Genomic DNA, 18,129 nt, shown 5'->3' on the forward strand with positions numbered 1-18,129 from the left:
CTTTTTTATTTGGCTGGTGTTTATCATGAATAAAAGTTTTATCTTTGTGGAAGAGACGCATATTGTGAGCACTGAACCCTTGTTTTGTTACAGGGCTTATGTAGAGAAATATCTGCTGGAGAAATCAAGGCTGGTGTACCAGGAGCATAACGAGAGGTAATGTATTCAGTGTTATTTTCACCACTAGTTAGTTTACAGTTGTGGTATGTTATGGCCTGATGGCTGTTTTTAGATGCTGCCGTATGCGCTAGTGAGAATGCGTATCAATCTCGGGGAAACGTATCCATTTAAAAGCATATTTTCGCTGGGTCCAAAGGCCAAGATGTCAAATTTGCATGCCTCATAGACAAAACTAGACACAACATGTTTCCCAGTCTGTCTGAATAGGGAAGCTGTGGTTTAAGGCTAGCAGCAGGAGGATAAGCCCACCTGTGTGTGAGTGTGTGTGTGTGTGTGTGTGTGTGTGTGTGTGTGTGTGTGTGTGAGAGCGAGAACATGTGGGAGTGATCGCACGACACAGCAGTCAGTGTGTTCAAGGTAGACATTATTCTCCAGAGATGTTAACAGTACCCCCAGTCAAGCCAGTCATACACATATATGCATGAACACAGACACACACACACACACACACAGAGACACCTCCCTACCCCCGCTTCCACACCACACGTAGACACACACAAAGAGACATACAGCTACTCAACATCTCACACAGCCTTAAGCAGACCTTAGAGGAAACCATCATTGCAGTGACAAAGCTCAATGGCACCAGCTCTGAACAAAAAGGACTAACATGCCATGTGCGTAAAGAGGCTTTTTATGGGACAGGCCAGACCATAATTTCCTGCTGGTGTGTGTTTCACTCGGACAGAAGTGACAACAAGGGCAGTGTTAGCGAACATGACACCACCTCACCACCAGGCTCTCCTGGATGGTGCCCTCACAGCTGGAGACCTTATATGAACTCCTGCCTTGTATCTGTTCGCTGTCTGTCGGGTTGACCGTGAGGTCCAGTTATGACCAGATAAGACTTCCGGAGTTTAGAGGATCCTGTTCCTCTTTTGTCTGGAAATGAATTGTTTTGACACATTGTGCAGTGAGGGATGTTTATACAACCCACTGGCACTGGGAGCTGCAGCAATAATAGCACTTAAAAATGATAGTCGTTTTTATCACGTGACAGATGATTATGATTTATTGATTATTGACCACTCTGGGGCATCTAGCACATCTAATTCCTTTTACATACAATTGTGTGTTGAAAAGGATGCTCAGAGATGTGTATTTAGAAATACTGATGATCAAAAATAATTCATACCTGCAAGTATTTCTTTGTTTGGTTCAGTTCTTCACATCTACTGTCTCTCAATCCTGTTTCATCTCCTGGTGCTGTTGAGCCTGTGTTGTTATTCTCATCACTGTGACATGACCGTGGCCTTATTGCTCTGTCCAGAGGCTTGTTAGTGTGCTGTAGTTGTGCTGGTGTGAGGGTGTCTGACTAACAGTGGAGGTTACACACACACACACACACACACACACACACACACACACACAGAAACACACTGGGGGCCCGAGAGGCAGCACCACACAGAGGTGGATTGCTGACTTCAGGGCTACACACACAGACACAAGCGTGTGCGTGCACACACATACACACAGTTTGGTAAATATGTAGAATATCACATTGCAACAGGCACACTGCACATTGCAGCAGACATGTTTTCTACAGACACGTGTTGCGGAAAGTATCATTAGTGATTTGTTGATTTGTTTTTCTGGCCTCTGTAGGAACTACCATGTGTTTTACTATCTGCTGGCCGGAACGACTGACGAGGAGAAGAAAGAGTTCCATCTCAAGAAGCCTGAAGAGTACCATTACCTCAACCAGGTGGGCCTTCCACTCCACCCAGAGCAGTCACTGCCCTTTTAACAGGGCTCTGCTCTGCTCGGCTCGGCTCTCCCAGGGCTGGGACTCAAAAGCAATCAGAGGGTTAGATGAAAGGCATTTGAAAATGCAATCAAGGCAATTCAGTTATCCTTTGTAGCTTGTCTCCTTTCTCAGTTTTTATTTATTTGTGTTGTGTATATGTGTGTGTGTGTGTGTGTGTGTGTGTTTGTCTGTCACAAGTCCACTTTAATCAGGCGTGTGTGTGCGTATATGTGTCATGAATCCGTGTGTGTGTGTGTGTGTGTGTGTGTGTGTGTGCTTCATCCTACACACACGCATGATGCAGCTGCCACGCTCCCAGAGGCTCTGGCTGCCCATAGACAGCCTCCCTCACTCCTGCACCACAGACAGGAAAGCGGGGGGGAAACGTGGCACAGAGGAAACAGATTCCATTGTTTCTTTTTTTTTTTCTCCTTCACTGGGACCAACAGTTAGTCTCTCTGTGTCTCCTCTCTCTCTTTCCCTCCCTCTTTCTCTCTGTTTCTACAGTATCTCTTTCTCTCAGTCTCTTTCTGCCCCCCCTCTTTCTCTTTCCCCCCCCTCTCTTTATCGCTTTCTATCTCTCTTTTTATCTGTTTCTTTCTCTCTGTCTACCTCTTATGTCTTTCTGTTCCACTCTCTCTCTCTTTCTCTCTGTCACTCTGTCTGTTTCTGTGTCTGTGCACAGTTAATAACGTTAGTTCCCCTATGTCTGTCCCACCAATATATCTAAATTTAAGGTGTCTGTGTGTGTGTGTGTGTGTGTGTGGTGTGTGTGTGTGTGTGTCCATACGTATGGATTTGATGTGTTGGGTTTTGGATAGGTCTTGGCTGGGTCTGTGTCCAAAGTATGCAGCAGTATTATGATTCTGTTTTACCTGTTGGCAGGCAGTGACATCCTGTACCAAAACACACACACGCACACACACACACATGCACACCAGTAAAAAAAAGACCAAGAGGTTCCTGAAAAGAAATCAACATTTGTCCATTGATTTTACGTGTTTTTTTTTTTTTTTTTTTTTTTACAATTCAAGTATCTGTTAAATGTCAGCATTGCTGGAATTGTCCAGGACACTTTGTTCAGATCAGTGTCCCCTCAGCCAGTGTCCAGATGCAACCCATCCAGACCCAGACCCAGTCCCTCCACCGCACGAATGTGTGTGTGTGTGTGTGTGTGTGTGTGTGTGTGTGTGTGTGTCCTTTTTAGCAGTGGGGAAATATGGAATTTTTATGAGCAAGTGCAAAAATATCTGGAAGTTTTGCCTCTCGTCCAGTTTGTGTCCTATCAGGGGTCTGGAGTTCTCCAGTCAAATAATGTTCAAAGTTCCCATGAGGCCCTCGTGCAACACTTTAAGGAGAGTGGGAATTCTTGCCATTTTTTCCCGTTGCCCTCATCCTCGCACTCTTTCCCAACTTCGATACTGAATAAGAGACTCTGAATCGCCCGAGAATCTGGAGAATTTCACAAGTTACTGTATGTTCAGAATTTCACAGGCGAAGCGAGCGGTTATCACACCTCCCACCCTGTGTAAACTATTGCCTGTGTCCATACCATAGTTTAGCGAAAACCTTTCCCAGTCCTACTATGTATGTATTAGTATGAATGGATGGTTTTGTTGAATTGCTATTAGATTGACTTCTAGAAGCAGCATGGTCCATCTACCACCTTGTTTAAAAGACCCATCTGTCTGTCTTTTTGTGTGTGCGCGCGTGTGTGTGTGCGTGTGTGTAAAATGATTGCCTCTGTCCGTTTTAATTACCTCAATTAACAGCATGCTTTATCCAACCAATATATGTCATGTACATTTTGAAAAAATCTATGCGAGTGCCTATGTGTGTTAGAGTGAGTGTGTGTGTGTTAGATTTTGTGCATGTGTGTCTGTCTGTCTGTCTGTCTGTCTGTCTGTCTGTCTGTCGATCTGTAGTTGCATGTACAATTTGTCACTTAACCTCCCATCTACCTTGCTTCCAGATGACAAAGAAACCTCACCGACTGCACTGGGATAATTACTATGAGAGTGAAGCGGTCAGTATACAGACTTCAGTGTGTGTGGTGATGGTGGTGGTTCTTTTCGCGTCCGTCCGTTCACTGGCTTCTCACACAGTCACATGTTGCCTAGTTGTTTGTCAGTCCCACTCTCCTGCCCTGCGAAAGAAACCGCTCCCTTTTCACTTTCAGCTTTGTTTTTGTGTGGTGTGTTTCGTCTCCCCTCCTCTCTGGTGTCAAGATGTTTGTGCTGCCCGGCTTTGTCATTGGCTAGCCACTTTGTTTATGGATTCTTAGCTGCTCAGTCCTCCTCTTGTCGTGATTCCCTCTCTCGGTCTTTCGGAGCGAAACGTTGCCTCTGTGTCCCTAAAAGGGAAGGCGCACCAGGACTGAGCCATTCCAGCGTAGCTGTTGGCTATCTCCCGCGGACGCCTATCTCTCTCAAGCAAACACCGCGGGAGCTTTGAATAAGAGTGGCGATAAGCGGCAGCACAAACACAGCTAGTATTTGTTTTGGGAGGGTTTCTTTGGCAGTCAACACTCCACACGGTCCCTTGCAGTGGACACATAGGTGAACCAATCCCCCCCCCCCCCCCCTCCACCTGCACCCTCACCTCGACTCCCACTTAGCTCCTTGCCCCGGTGAAGCTGGTAGCCGATAGCAGTGCTTCAGAATGTAGCGCCCAGTTCTCTAGTTTGTTTACCACCAGTACTGCTGCTGGCTACTGCTGCTGTTTGCCTGCCCACCCATGTGGAACTGGCCCCTCTCCCCCCGTGACCTCTTGACCCCTGAGGCAGTCAGACACGGAGGAGAGCACGGGACCCAGTCTTCCACAGGCTCCACTTCAGCACTGCTGCTGTTGCCCTCTAAACAAGCCTTAAAACATGAAACCTCATTGTGAACACTCACCTCTTGACTAGGACGCAGTTTAGCATTTAGCTTCTTTAATCAGGCTTTTTTTCTGCTTTGTCTGTAGAGTGCAAAGACAAAACAAAACAAAATGTTACATCTGAGATCACCTGTGACACTGTGCTTTTGATTGACTGTGATCTAAAAAGTGATTGAACTAACTAACTCCGAACTAGACGCAGTAATGTCAGCGTAACTTAGAGTTGACGACCAAAACTGCATGCTTGATGTGTGTGCGTTTTCTTTTTCCTCTTTCTTTATTGCTCTGGGTTTTCTGGTGGTGTAAAGGCTTGTTTCTGCAGCATGAAATTTGTGTTCTGTCATATGCCTTTTAGAAATTATTATTTTTGCAATCCTACAAAAAATGTAGTGGTGCTTGATGCTAATGTCTATGTAGAAATGTGAAGGTAAGTCCCTGAACATGACTACGGTAACTTTTTGTTCTGGTTTGTTCTCCATTTCATGGGTTTTCTTCTGTCTGTTGCATAATTACAGTGTGCAATAGTCTGAGTTTACAGTGGAACATCATCTGAATTACACACACACGATATATTAACGTATCCAAAACGCAGAAACCAATTTCAAAAATAGCTCTGTCATTTCAATGGCCCAGACTTCCCAAGTACCTCTGAAATTGCCCTGCATATTGTTTGACTTGGTAAGAACCTGGATATTTGATGTCCGAAATGACCTCTTTTACATTTCCGACAACGGAAAATGTGAAGGGATGGGGAAACACAACCTCTGCAGAATTTTGCTGAAGAATCGGGGGAACCCGGTTTCAAGAGCAGATTCCTGTTCAAGGCTTTCTGCTTCACCACGGCCACTGGTATGTGGTAATTATAGCATCAATAGTGGAAGGAAGGCAATGAAGGAATGAAGCCCCCACACACACACACACACACACACACACTCTCATTAAAGAGAGGGATGTATGTGTAAATTTGCCCCATGTTTTTGAGAGCAGGAAGCAGTTAGGCTGCAGTTTCTGTGTGTGTGCGTGTGTGTGTGTGTGTGTGTGTGTGTGCCTGGCATGTCCAGGCCTTTTCAGAGCCACTGTGTTTTTAGATGTAATGTGCTACAAGAACAACACTGCTTTTAACCTCAGTAAGCAGCAGCAGTGCCAGCCACTTACATCCAGCCATGAACTTAGTTGAAGCATCACACTGTCCCTACAACAGCGCTTAGGAACTCTTAACTTATTAAAGCATGATGCTGTCTCTTCGATCAATGAAGGTCTTAGCACAATCCTCTGCTTATAGTAAAAGAAACTCAGTCATCTGACCAGCCTGATGCATCATGACACTATTCAAGTTTTTAGACAGAACACCTGGGCCAAGATACTAAATTTAATCTCGGATGAGGTTATTTTGTTTTGCAGAGGCACAATTTTACTATGTCTTTAATAATAGGGATAGTTAAAAATCTGCCTTTGTTTCTGTTACTTGTCCCTCAATCCAATTAGTCAACATGCATTCTGCCAACCCTGCCCGCCATGAGAGGCCAGTGAATTAGGTCATAAATGGTTCCTCTGCGTTGTTGCCTTTGTATTTAGATTTCCATGTAGTGCGCACTCTCTCTCTCTGAATTTTCCACTGCTCGGGCAGAACATGCTTATGCTAACATTCACCAGGCCCCTCATTTTCTCCCCGAAATATGGTTTATGTTTGCGTCCGTCGCCACATTTGACCAAAGTTAATGACTAAACCATAATGACATGCTTGCATGAGTCATCCAGCCCAGGGCTGGGAGGCTACTGTTCTCTCTTTTGCATGAGAGCCAGCTTGTCACTCCAAAGAAGCACACAGAAAAAAAATAAAATATAAAACAATAAAAAAAACCTGTCATGGAGGAAAAGTTTACAGTGCGTATTAGCCTACACAGCAGGAAGCCGTGCCTATGCACTTTTGTGGTTGGGTGTAAATGACTGTAATTGAAGATGTGTAAGTGTTTCTACTCTACAATTCAGAAGTGCAAGAGACTTGTAGTGATGAATGTGAATGCTGTGCGTTGTTGGTAATGGCATCTCTGTGTTGTTTTTATTATTGTTGTTGTTGTTGTTGTTGAAACCTAGCAGGACTGCTTCACAGTGGAGGGGGAGGATCTGAAGCATGACTTTGAGCGCCTGCAGCTGGCGATGGAAATGGTGGGCTTCCTGCCCGCCACGCGCAAGCAGTGAGTCCCAGCACACCCACATCAGCAGGGGCCTCTGCCCCCCATCCTACACACACATATACACACACACATACACGCGCGCATGCAGATAGATACACACACACGCCCTTGCGCATTTCCAAATGTGCTGTCCTCACACACACACACACACACACACACACACACACACACACACACACACACACACACACACACACACACACAGAGACACACCTAAAGTTACTCATTCCCCAGTGACCTGTGCTATTACAGTATAAGTGGTTAGATCCACATCTCTCTCTCTCACACACGCACGCACACGCACACACACACGCACGCACACACACACACTCGCATTCGCTCTTTCCCGAAAAGCTATCCCCTTTTGAGTGTGCAAGTGACTCCCAAAAGGGCTATGCTGTTACTAGGGGCTTGTTGTGTGGATTGAAATGTGAGCTTGTGTGTGTGAGCTACTGATGATATCACTGGTCCATGTGCTATATTGCAACTGAACATTTTTAACTGGACTGAGCATCATGGCTGCTGCTTCTCCTCCACAGGATTTTCTCCTTGCTATCGGCCATCCTTCACCTGGGGAACATCCGGTACAAGAAGAAAACATACCGCGACGACTCCATCGACATCTGCAACCTTGAAGTGCTGCCCGTGGTTTCCGAGCTGTTGGAGGTAAACGCACTCGTCTGGCTTATTTCAAATGGCCATAGTGTCACGAAAACTCGGGCATACAGTAAGCTTAGCTTGGATTCATCTAAAATAATGTTTTAAATGTCCTTTTTTAAACAATGTCATGGACGATACCCAGTTGGAAGACATGTCTGATAGAACACAAAGAGCAGGGGTTCTGTTTTTGGTTTGGGAGGGGGGTATGTAAAGAGATAATATAAACATTATCTGTCCTCTCGCCATAATAAAGCCATTTGTCAAATAAATCTGTGGAAGTGTTCGGTATGGAGAACGAGGTGTGTGTGTGTGTGTGTGTGTGTGTGTGTGTGTGTGTGTGTGTGTGTGTGTGTGTGTGTGTGTGTGTGTGGCTCTGAGCTCCTTTGTTTCCAGTGCGGCCCGTGCTGCTTGCGCGATCTGTCTGATGTCAGGCCTAGACCAGCCAGAGGTCTTTCAATGCTGACTCTGCACTGATACTGTTTCTTAAATCCGACATGACCACAATTTGGACCGCGCTCAGCATGCTACTGTGCCGTGTGTGTGAGCGGAGCGAGAGCGGGAGAGAAATGGCCCATCTAGAGTGTCGGTCAGCAGGAGTTTGTAGCTGTGCCGGCACTGTGCCACGTTGCGTTAGCGTTGCGTTAGCGTTGCGTTAGCGTTGCGTTAACGTTGCACTGGAGCGGTTGTTGACTGCGGTCCCAGATTGAGCGGCGGGTCCCGGCAGTTCTGCACTTCAGCTCGAGCTGTGAGGCCTGAACCATGTGGAAGTGAGAGGACCGTGTAGACAAATGGCCACACGCACACGCGCACACACACACACACACACACACACACACACACACACACACACACACACACACACACACACACACACACACACACACACACGCACATAGTCACACTTAGTGCACTGGTGTAGCACTATGACAGGAGTAATAAGCCCTGAAGGAGAATTTACTACCCAACAGAAGCTGAATGAATAAGCAAGTTTCCATCTTGGCACAGTCAGTCAGTCAGTTCTGACTTTGAATTTCTAAACCGCCTCATTTGTAATATAATGCCCAATAACATGAACTGATTGAAAGGATCTTCATGGGATGAGAATGTGTGGGCGAAACTCCTTAGAATATACTAAGTGTCTCACGTCCAGTACCTTGATTCTGGCAGCTATTGCCATAGTAACCATACTGTATATGTGATTCAGGCTATTACATGTACCAGAGTTTGGTATACAGGGTAATGTTATGAAATATAACAGATGATAATCTGAGTAGGAGCTCCTTTCAGTGTTTCCCTGGATCCGTTCTAGATATGTAAGCATTTCACAGTAGTTCAGACTGCTGACTTCCTATCCTCAGTCATGGCCAGAATTATTTTTCTTTTGATAAAAGTGAATCTTGTGTTTATGTTGTGCATACATTTCCAGCTTATAGCCTGAACAGCAGCACCTGGATATCGGTTTCTTTAAGGAAATAGTTTGGTTTGAAGTAAGACTGCACCAGGATGTTTACAGAAATTCCTTGTTGTAGACCTGAACAGGAGTGTTGAATCATCAAAGGCATTAATTCATTTGTTTACTTCCACCATGATTCATATCTGATGACCAAAGCTTTCAGTCAGCTTGAGAAAAACAGTCAAATAATGGGAGTGCCAGAAGACGCTCGAAGTCTAGTTTACAGTTCACATAGTGCACAAAGTCGTCTTAGTACACAAAGATTTTACATGGGGGATCTTTGGTTACTGGTTATGGAATGTAGGCATTTTCCTCATTGTTCAAAAAGTAAAACTGAACTTTTAATCTAATTAATTTTTTATGTTGGAAGCTCTTTTACAATATGTAGTTCTGCTCTAATACTCAAAAGTATACTTTGTGTATTTGAAGTGCATTACCATGCAGCAGTACTAGTAGCAGCTTACTGCTGACTGCTTTTACTAAGGGGGGGGGGAGGGGGTCAAACTTCACTGTGGTCACACAGGGGGAGACTCCTGGACAGCACTCAGACCCCTGCCTAGCCTCCCTCTCTAAATATTCCCTCTGTTTTCCTCTCGTTCCCAGGTTCGAGAGGAGACTCTCTTCGAGGCTCTGACCACCCGGAAGACCGTGACCGTGGGGGAGAAACTGATTGTGCCATACAAGCTGGCTGAGGTAACACTTCTGTGGACGCACTGACCGCCTCCCGCATCAGAAGTGGAGAGGATGTTTGTGTTTATCGTTTCTTGTGTTTATAAGATTCTTGTGAACCTAAAGTCATCCATGTAATGAGAGCACTTTGGCAGCTTGTTGTACAAGTGTGGGAGAAGTCACAACCGTTGAAACACAAAGTCCTGAGTGGGTTACGATTCTGTGGAAACGGAACACGTCTCCAGATCAGTAAGGGTTTGCAGTATGATGCATCTAGATTTTAGTGATGCTATGTGATTTTAGTGATGAAAGGAATCTATCTGAAGGAAGGCTATCACACCAGTTTGCAACTCACTACCACACCCTGTGGACAGTGCTTGATTTGAGTACGGTAATTTCCCTATGAAAAGACAGGGACCCAGGGCGCAGCCCTAAACTGTGCCAGAACCATGTAGGGAAGAAGCAGTCTCCAACTGGTGTTCTGTCTCTAAAGGAGTAAAATGGAAAGTCTTAAGTGACCCAGAACTTTTGAACAGCAGAGTATGCATAACTGTGTACTGTATGTGCATGTGTGTGTGGTTATTTATGATTCTGTGCCTGTGTGTTTGTGTATGCGTGTAATACAGCTGGAATGAAACCTAGCCGGTTCTGGGGGGAAGCAGGGGTTACAGTACATGTGTGAGAGCAGATGTTGCCGGGGTAGTTGCCGGGGTGGTTTCACCACGGCTCTGTCCAGACCCGTAATCTTGGCCTTCACAGTCCAGACAACATGCTGTTGCAAAGGACACACTTGTTTGTGGGAGAGTTTGTGTGTAGGAGGTCATAGCCCCTAAACTTCTCCTAACCCACAAGAGAGAAGTTGTGCTCACCGGTATTAGTGTAAGTGATGTATGGTGGGCTGTCGTGGTTCTGTGATTAACATACGGTATCACCGGCTCTCTAGCACTCTAGCGTTTCTCAGTTGTCTCAGATTTTCCCTCTGCTGTCATCACGTTGAGGGGTTAAGCAAATCCTTATGTTTTTTTGGTCTCATGGAAATTCCCCAGAGATATCCCCCCTTATCGTTCAGAAATCCATCTGGACGAGGATTGGTAATTTAAGTGATAAGAAGTCGTCGGTGGAGAGGGGGAAAGAGGTCCCCTTATCACGGCAGGCATTGCACTGTGAAGAAATATGCTGCGCGTTATGACCGCAGCAGGTACTGACATGAGGGGTTGATAAGAATACTCCAACTGTCACACGCAATTCATCTGTCTTATCCACACCCTTACAACCGACACAGCGCTGCAGCATGCCTTGCTGCAGTTCACGGCTGAGCAGGTTCGTGATGGAAGACAATGATCTCCTTTAGCTTGCCTTTTTGCAGAGGGTAAACATGGACGAATGCTTGTGTAAGAGCAGCATTCTTGGCAAAAAGGGAACATAGCGACTCAATCAAAGTGACAGTGGGAATAGTCACTGGAGTGTGTCGCAGTGCTTTGCGTCATATCCAAAAAAATGCCCTAACAAACATTGAGAATTCACATTGGTCATTTAGGCCGTCTCTTCTATAGAGGGCCTACTGTTAATGTGCTATTGCTTTTACCTCCAGACCCCACATGCTGCTAACCTACTGGAACACGTAGCTCATGTGGCGCCTCAATAAGTGGATCAGAAACTGTTGCACACTGGTGCCATGTCATCCCGTGTTTTCCAAGACGCTCTCTGAGCCTCCAAGTTGTTTTAATTCCACCTCTGTTGCGTCACTTCTGCTTCTTCTTCTCCTCTCCCCTCTCCTCTCCTCTCCTCCGCTCAGCGTTCAGTTCCCTTTTTTGGGGATCACAGACGCTGATTAAGTCTGCCGGAGTCTCGGAGGATTTGCCGCTCTCCCTCGAGGGGAAAGGCTTAGTGGCCTTTAACAATCAAAGCAAGAACGAAATCACTAGGAGGAGGAGAACAGGAAGAGCAGCAGTAGCAGCAACAACGGCGGCCTCGGCGGCAGCGCTGTCCAGTGCAACCCTTCATCAGTCTGTCCGGACCGGCTCTGCCGTGAGACGCCGCGTGGTTAATGTGCACTTCTGAAGTGGTGTCCGATTGAATGCCGGGGGTGTGAGGGGCACTGATGAATGGTGCGGTCATCTAGCCACACAATTCAAAGCAAAATAAGCAAAACAAAACAGAATTTTGCTTACGTAAATGGCGGTGCCCGTCTGCTGAAGAGGCTTTTCGAGTCTCCGCGCCTGAACACTCAGTTTCAGACAGTTCCCTCACTCTGAGGGCCCTCGAGATATTGTCTCTGTGATGGCAACAGCCAGAGTTTCTGTGCTAAACAACACCAGCAGATGCAAGGGGTTTTTGGTGGAGACATGACCACATAGTGCCTAGGCTTTTTCATAGCCAAAAAAATGTGATGCTGAAATGCAAGCGCATTATATAACATAAACAAAAAACTTATGAGGGGTGGAAAATTGTTGGAATGTGTTGATGGTGGAGGTATTGTGGGAAAAGGGCAATTAGGGGTCTTTAGTCTGTGATGTTCTTTAGGAAAATAAACAGGCGGTGTAGCAGTAGCGGAGCTGGGACCAGTCACAAGCAGACACAGGAGAGAGAGGGAAAGGAGTGGACCAGCCTTAAAGGAGCTGGGTCCAGTCACGAACAGACACAGGAGAGAGAGGGAGAGGAGTGGACCAGCGGTGATGAGAAACCACAGCTGGATCGGCCTGACAGAAATGCCTCTCAGCTTATGGAAGGCACAAATGACCCTTTATCCGGTTATCTGTGTTTGTTAGCGGAGAGCATGTGGATTGTTTTCGCAGACCTCTTGAAAGGCTCTAATTTGTGAAAATGAGGCTACATTTGGTTTATTCTCTGGGTGTATTTGTAATCAGTTGTGCTATGTTTGTCTTTCCAGTTGATTTGGCCATTTGTTATGAAGCCATTTGCCTATACTGCAGCAATTTTGACAGTGTTTTTTTTTTTTTGGAGTGGAAATATTTACACAGCTTGTATGTAATAGTTACTTTTAAAGCAATTGAAAACAAAAGCTATGCATATGTGGGGTTAACCATGACTTTAATGGCAGACCTTTAACTTTTGCCACAAGCTGACTTCAGTTATAAGTCTTTGAAGAAAAGATGAACTTAGCCTGTCCACAGAAAGAAGTCCTACAAACATATACTTGAGTGAGTTGAAATAACCTCACGTTGTTAACTGCCATTTTCTTCTAGGCTGGCACAGTACGGGACTCCATGGCCAAGTCTCTGTACAGCGCCTTGTTTGACTGGATAGTGTTCAGGATCAATCACGCACTGCTCAACGCCCGGGATCTGGAGGAGTCCACAGAGGTGAGGCCAGGAGTCACGTCTTTACAATCATTGCATCAGTCATGGAAATGCCCAAATCAGGAAAATGAAAACATGATGTTTTTTTGCCTTAGGCCCCTGGCTAATGTCATTCTTTAGGTCTCATTTCGTGATGCAGGATTTGCATTAGTCAAGCATTCATTACTGAGAGAAGTGTTCCCTTTTGTCTGGTTCCCACACTTGAAAATGCACAATGTCAGCACTCCGGCTTTCCCCAGTGCCAAACAGTAGTCTTATAATGCAACTGAAAGTACTCCACTGAAAATACTTATCTGGGACTGGGTCCATTCTCAGTCGCCTTCATGTACTACCCCCTCATGTCCTTCTCTACTTGTGTATGCACATATGAAGCTTAGCAGTGGCCATCCTATACTGTAGATCATAGCTTAAGGAGCAGAGGAGACGCGGCGTCTCTACTGCTCAGAGTTGAGTCGGAGGCGGAGTGCCTGATAGGGATTAGTAGTGCTGCGCTGGTGTTTTTGTCTCTTTTGCTCTCACTGCTGGAGATCGCAGCTTTAAGCTCTAAATTATGGATGAAAACATTGTATAACAGGATATTTTAAGCCTCGTCCAACAGAATCCAGTCGGACCATGCATCATTTAAAATGATTTAGGAATTACATAAAACGATTTTCTTTTTTCACATTTTATCATGCTGCTTATGGTATGTTTATCATTGCCCTTCAGTATTTTTAATGTTGTCTCTCCTTTTAACTTGTTTTAAATTAGATCCTGTCCATTGGTGTTCTTGATATCTTTGGGTTTGAAGACTACGAGAACAACAGCTTCGAACAGTTCTGCATCAACTTTGCCAACGAGCGGCTTCAGCACTACTTCAATCAACACATTTTTAAGCTTGAACAGGTAAAACCTCCTGCTGGTTGTAGCACTGTAAAAACAACTCCCACATCCCCCGTAACCAGGCCAACAGCAGACATGTGAAAAATAATAGCAGACCCCCCCCTCCCCCCAGTCGTCTGTGTTCATAAGCAGTTGTTTTCCCTGCCTCGTACTGTTACACTGAACACGCTCACATAGGGATTCCAACAAGTTGTATTGTTCAGGACATATCAACAATTGTTATACATGTCATATATCAACAATGATGTCCTCATATATCAACAATTATACATTCATCATTTCAAATAAGTATCCGTTGGATTTCCGGGAGCATATCATTGCGGCATGCGTGCCCAAGGCCAGACTCTTGTGCCTTTTTGGCATGTCAACTCCCTGGTAATTTTCTGTGGGATTGTTGTCATTGTTTTAGCTCTCAAGCTAAAGTTAGCCGGATTGCTTCACAGCTGCTGGCCTCTGTAGTGTTTGTGTGGTGTTACCAAAATGGGCCCCAGCAGAGCTGTAAGTGCAGAGATGGCCAACGTTCTGCAACGAGTTCTGCCGTTTTGGGTGTGCGGAATGTTCACAACATTCTTTGACAAATTTAGACAAATGGCAACTACTCAAATCATATGGCAGACGCCAAACCCTCACTGCCCTCACTGTGTCCTGCTTTCCTTTGCCTAGAAAGACCTGGACGTTGTGAAATACAGTGGGCCGCTCACCAAAATGAAACCTTTAGGTCTGTGGTGTGCAAGATCCCCCTCTTTACAAACACAATGGTTGGAACCGCCCAGAGGGCCGGAAGTTCTGTAATAGTTTATTTTTTAAGACTGCCCCTGACATCCAGATCAGTGTCTCTCCTTTGATCCCTGGAAGCCCGTGATGAATGCTTTTGTTTGATGGGTGGATCAGGCTAAGCAGCGGTTTCAGTGCTGACTGCAGGCGTTGCTGCTGTAACGAGCCGCTAGCTTTACTCTCAGGTGACAAATCGAGAAACTTCACTCAACTAGCGACTGCTAACAAGGGGGACTCTTCTCTTCAGCATGTTTGGCCAGGGAGCACTCTGCTTACAAAAGGTGATTTACAAGGCATGCAGAATTATAGCCTGTCAAAGGCACGTCTGCAGAAGTACGTCCGTAAATATGTGAAGAAACCTCAACTGGCTCGTCATCATTTCTAAGCCCTTGAATTAGTCAATGCACCTACTGTTGACTACAGCAAGATCATGTGTTCTACTACACACTCAAGCCACTGCAGTTTGACAAGAGAATGAATAATTTTTCATGAAAGGCAGCCTTGGGTGAGAGACTTGTGCAATTGTTATTGCATACATAGAATTACACGAATGGAGAACTTGACACTGTGTGGAGCTGACCAGTGGTTTAAAGGAAATGACACGCCTGAGAGAATTTTTTTTTAATGTTTATGAAAGGTTGAGACAAAACAAAACTTAATTGTTCCTCCCTTGTCACAGCAAGCTTTGCCTAAACTAAGCAAGAAACAATGGAGCCCTAAAGACTGTTTACATCAACTGTGCAAGTACCTAGTGAAGCAAGACACTGGCATAAAACCAGAGATGAGGCGATACTTTCATGTTTAATAAAGCAGCGGCTTGCCGGAGGCAACAAATAATGAAGAAATCCAAGAAAGGGATAAAGTCAGCTGTATTCCATCACACAGCCGGTCATTTACAAGAAGTCAAGATGCTGTAGGTCTAATCTGTGATATTCATTATTGTGTGGGAAGTGCGTAGACAAACGTCTAATTTGAGGCAGCGCCCGTGGCGTGCTGTTATGACAGCTGAAGCGGGTGAAGCCTGCCTGCCTGTCAGATGGTGCCGCGCACTCTCTGGGCGCATGCCTCTCTGGTGAATGCAAATCAGACAGTGCAGTGACCGGGAGAACGGCAAGTCTGTGCTGCTACATGTTTACAAACACCAGCGCCAACCACACACACACACACACACACACACACACACACACACACACACACACACACACACAAACTGTGACTTCACACAGGCCGACGGCAGGTTTCCAGCATGGATGTGTCTAAAAGCGCTCAGTCATCAACTTGTTAATGCAAAGGGTGTGTGTGTGTGTGTGTGTGTGTGTGTGTGTGTGTGTGTGTGTGTGTGTGTGTGTGTGTGTGTGTTTTTGTGACATTACAATAATAATTGTGAAGAAGGTGAGAGAAAATAGCTAACAGGAGAGTGGGAAGACTGTTGGAGGAAAAAAAATACAGATTTATATGCTTTTGTGGAGAACAGGTCTGGATTTCTCATTTTCGGCAGTGATATTTGTGGACCTTGGCGCGATGACATTACAGATAGTCACATGAGTGGCACAGTGCAGAGTGGAGCGTCCAGACCCCCAGACAGCAGTGACTAAGTGAAAATCAGAGAGACTCTCAGAGAAGGAGCCAGACTGGGGCTCCCTGGAGAGGCTGCTCCATTAGCACACATTATGAATCAGGAGATTGATGGTGTTCTCCCCACCACGAGTCGCTCATGACCGATATCCGCCGCTGAGCTATAACTGCCAGCCAGGAGGTGGAGGTGACCGGGCGCTGTAGCTGTGAACCTGCGGCCAGTTTTATTTAGACACATCACACCTCTGTTGGGAGGAGAGGTGAAACCCCAGCATGCAAACTGACTAGAAATTATTTAATTTCATTAATTCATGAGTTTAGTATCGGAGAATCATGACGATATATAACAGACTTTAAGTCACCTTAAGATTTCAGTGTCCAGTTTTTATTTCAAATGGGCCACAATGTCTCATGTTGTAGGAGTTGGTCAGATGGTTGCCATAGGTTTGCTGAAATGGCCACATGTTTACTGTAGTATGTTGAGGACAGTCATGGACCTTGAAATTGAAAGTGGGTTGCCCGTGTCAGACTGGCTGTTCAACATGGCTGGAGCATCTGAAATCCACAGTGATACAGCTTCAGCTTTAAAAGCAATATATTTTATGCAAGGTATAGAGAGATCCCATTGTGTCTCATTCCGTCACAACTGAAGAATTACCTTTCTGTGACATTTGTTATCTTGCCCTACGATCTTGTGAATCGTGCTGAGATTTCAAATGTAGCAGATAGGTGTGTGTATCGAGCGCCGTTCCCTGCACAGGTGCTAGATTCTGAACCTATATGAAATGTCTCCTTTTAGCTCCTCAGTACAGTTTTATTTACACATTATTTATTTTCATTTCTGAAACTCTGACGCCACACTAAAACAGTTCAGCAGTGTTTTTGTTTTGGCTCATTTAAGAGTTGCATCCCGTCAGTCCATACATGCCTTTGCTGAGTGTGAACATGTTTGTGAAATTCCTGAATCTTGTGAACCCTCATAGTGTCAAGGGGATTTCTTCTCATGTCGCTCATGGGAAATGTGTGTATGGTTTATTTGCGTGTTTGTGAGGATGGGAGGGGGGGGGGGGGCGCCAAGCCTTTTTTCTCTTTCGCAACATATAAGAAATGTTCACAAACACAATGTTTCTGTTTCTGTTCTGACATCAGCAGTCATTCAACATCAAACTTTGCTGACTACCTGGATGCTTTTTGTATTGTTCTTAAATAACGTATTAATATGGGGCTGGTTGATTTGCTGATATATCATGTTTGGTTGTTGGAGCGCAAGTGTCGGTATTTTTGTGCCACATTTGTGTGCACTGTGTGCCACTTGCCACATAGTGTGTGTGTGTGTGTGGCCCTGTTGGTATCACCCTGAATGCCAGTTATTAGTGTTGCACAGAGGCCAGTGTGGGTGAGAGTTGTTTGGGTGCCCGGCCCAGCCTACTCCTCTGCCATGCCCGGCCTGCATGCCATCTGCCGCCTCGCCTCGTAAATCCCGCCGGAGTGCCTTGGAGAGCTCAAACGGCACCACATGCTCATTACGCCATTAATGCTACTATTATTGCCCTCTTCTTAGGACCTTTTCCTTCACCAGCTCCATCGGTGGTTATGGAGAAAATTAAGGGTTGCCGTCGACTTCCGTCGACTTTACGGATTTTAACGATGTTTATCAGCCCGACGGAGAGTCGCCACGTTGAGAAAATCGTCGTGAGACGGAGAAATGCTGTGGTTCTCAGAGCCTCAGTGGATGTGTGGTGTGCTGCTCGCAGCCTGTGTTGCAGAGTTGGCATTATCTTAACTGGTTCTTCTGTA

The 18,129-nt window shown here is 45.5% G+C and overlaps 1 protein-coding gene across 11 annotated transcripts in view; it reads left to right on the forward strand.

The window, feature by feature from the left end:
- myo9aa (myosin IXAa) overlaps window positions 1-18,129 on the forward strand; it is a 100,836-nt gene that overhangs the window by 49,320 nt on the left and 33,387 nt on the right. For 7 of the 11 annotated variants that reach the window (XM_042060969.1, XM_042060963.1, XM_042060965.1 and 4 more), the window contains exons 4-11: window positions 94-156; window positions 1,786-1,885; window positions 3,900-3,953; window positions 6,899-6,999; window positions 7,539-7,665; window positions 9,716-9,805; window positions 12,988-13,104; window positions 13,852-13,986. In XM_042060969.1, the coding sequence (XP_041916903.1) occupies window positions 94-156; window positions 1,786-1,885; window positions 3,900-3,953; window positions 6,899-6,999; window positions 7,539-7,665; window positions 9,716-9,805; window positions 12,988-13,104; window positions 13,852-13,986 (787 nt within the window). The remainder of the gene's footprint in view (window positions 1-93; window positions 157-1,785; window positions 1,886-3,899; window positions 3,954-6,898; window positions 7,000-7,538; window positions 7,666-9,715; window positions 9,806-12,987; window positions 13,105-13,851; window positions 13,987-18,129) is intronic. The other 4 variants (XM_042060964.1, XM_042060973.1, XM_042060967.1 and 1 more) reach the window with 3 other exon arrangements.

Source organism: Alosa sapidissima, chromosome 14, assembly GCF_018492685.1.
Source record: "Alosa sapidissima isolate fAloSap1 chromosome 14, fAloSap1.pri, whole genome shotgun sequence".
NCBI lineage: Eukaryota > Metazoa > Chordata > Actinopteri > Clupeiformes > Clupeidae > Alosa > Alosa sapidissima.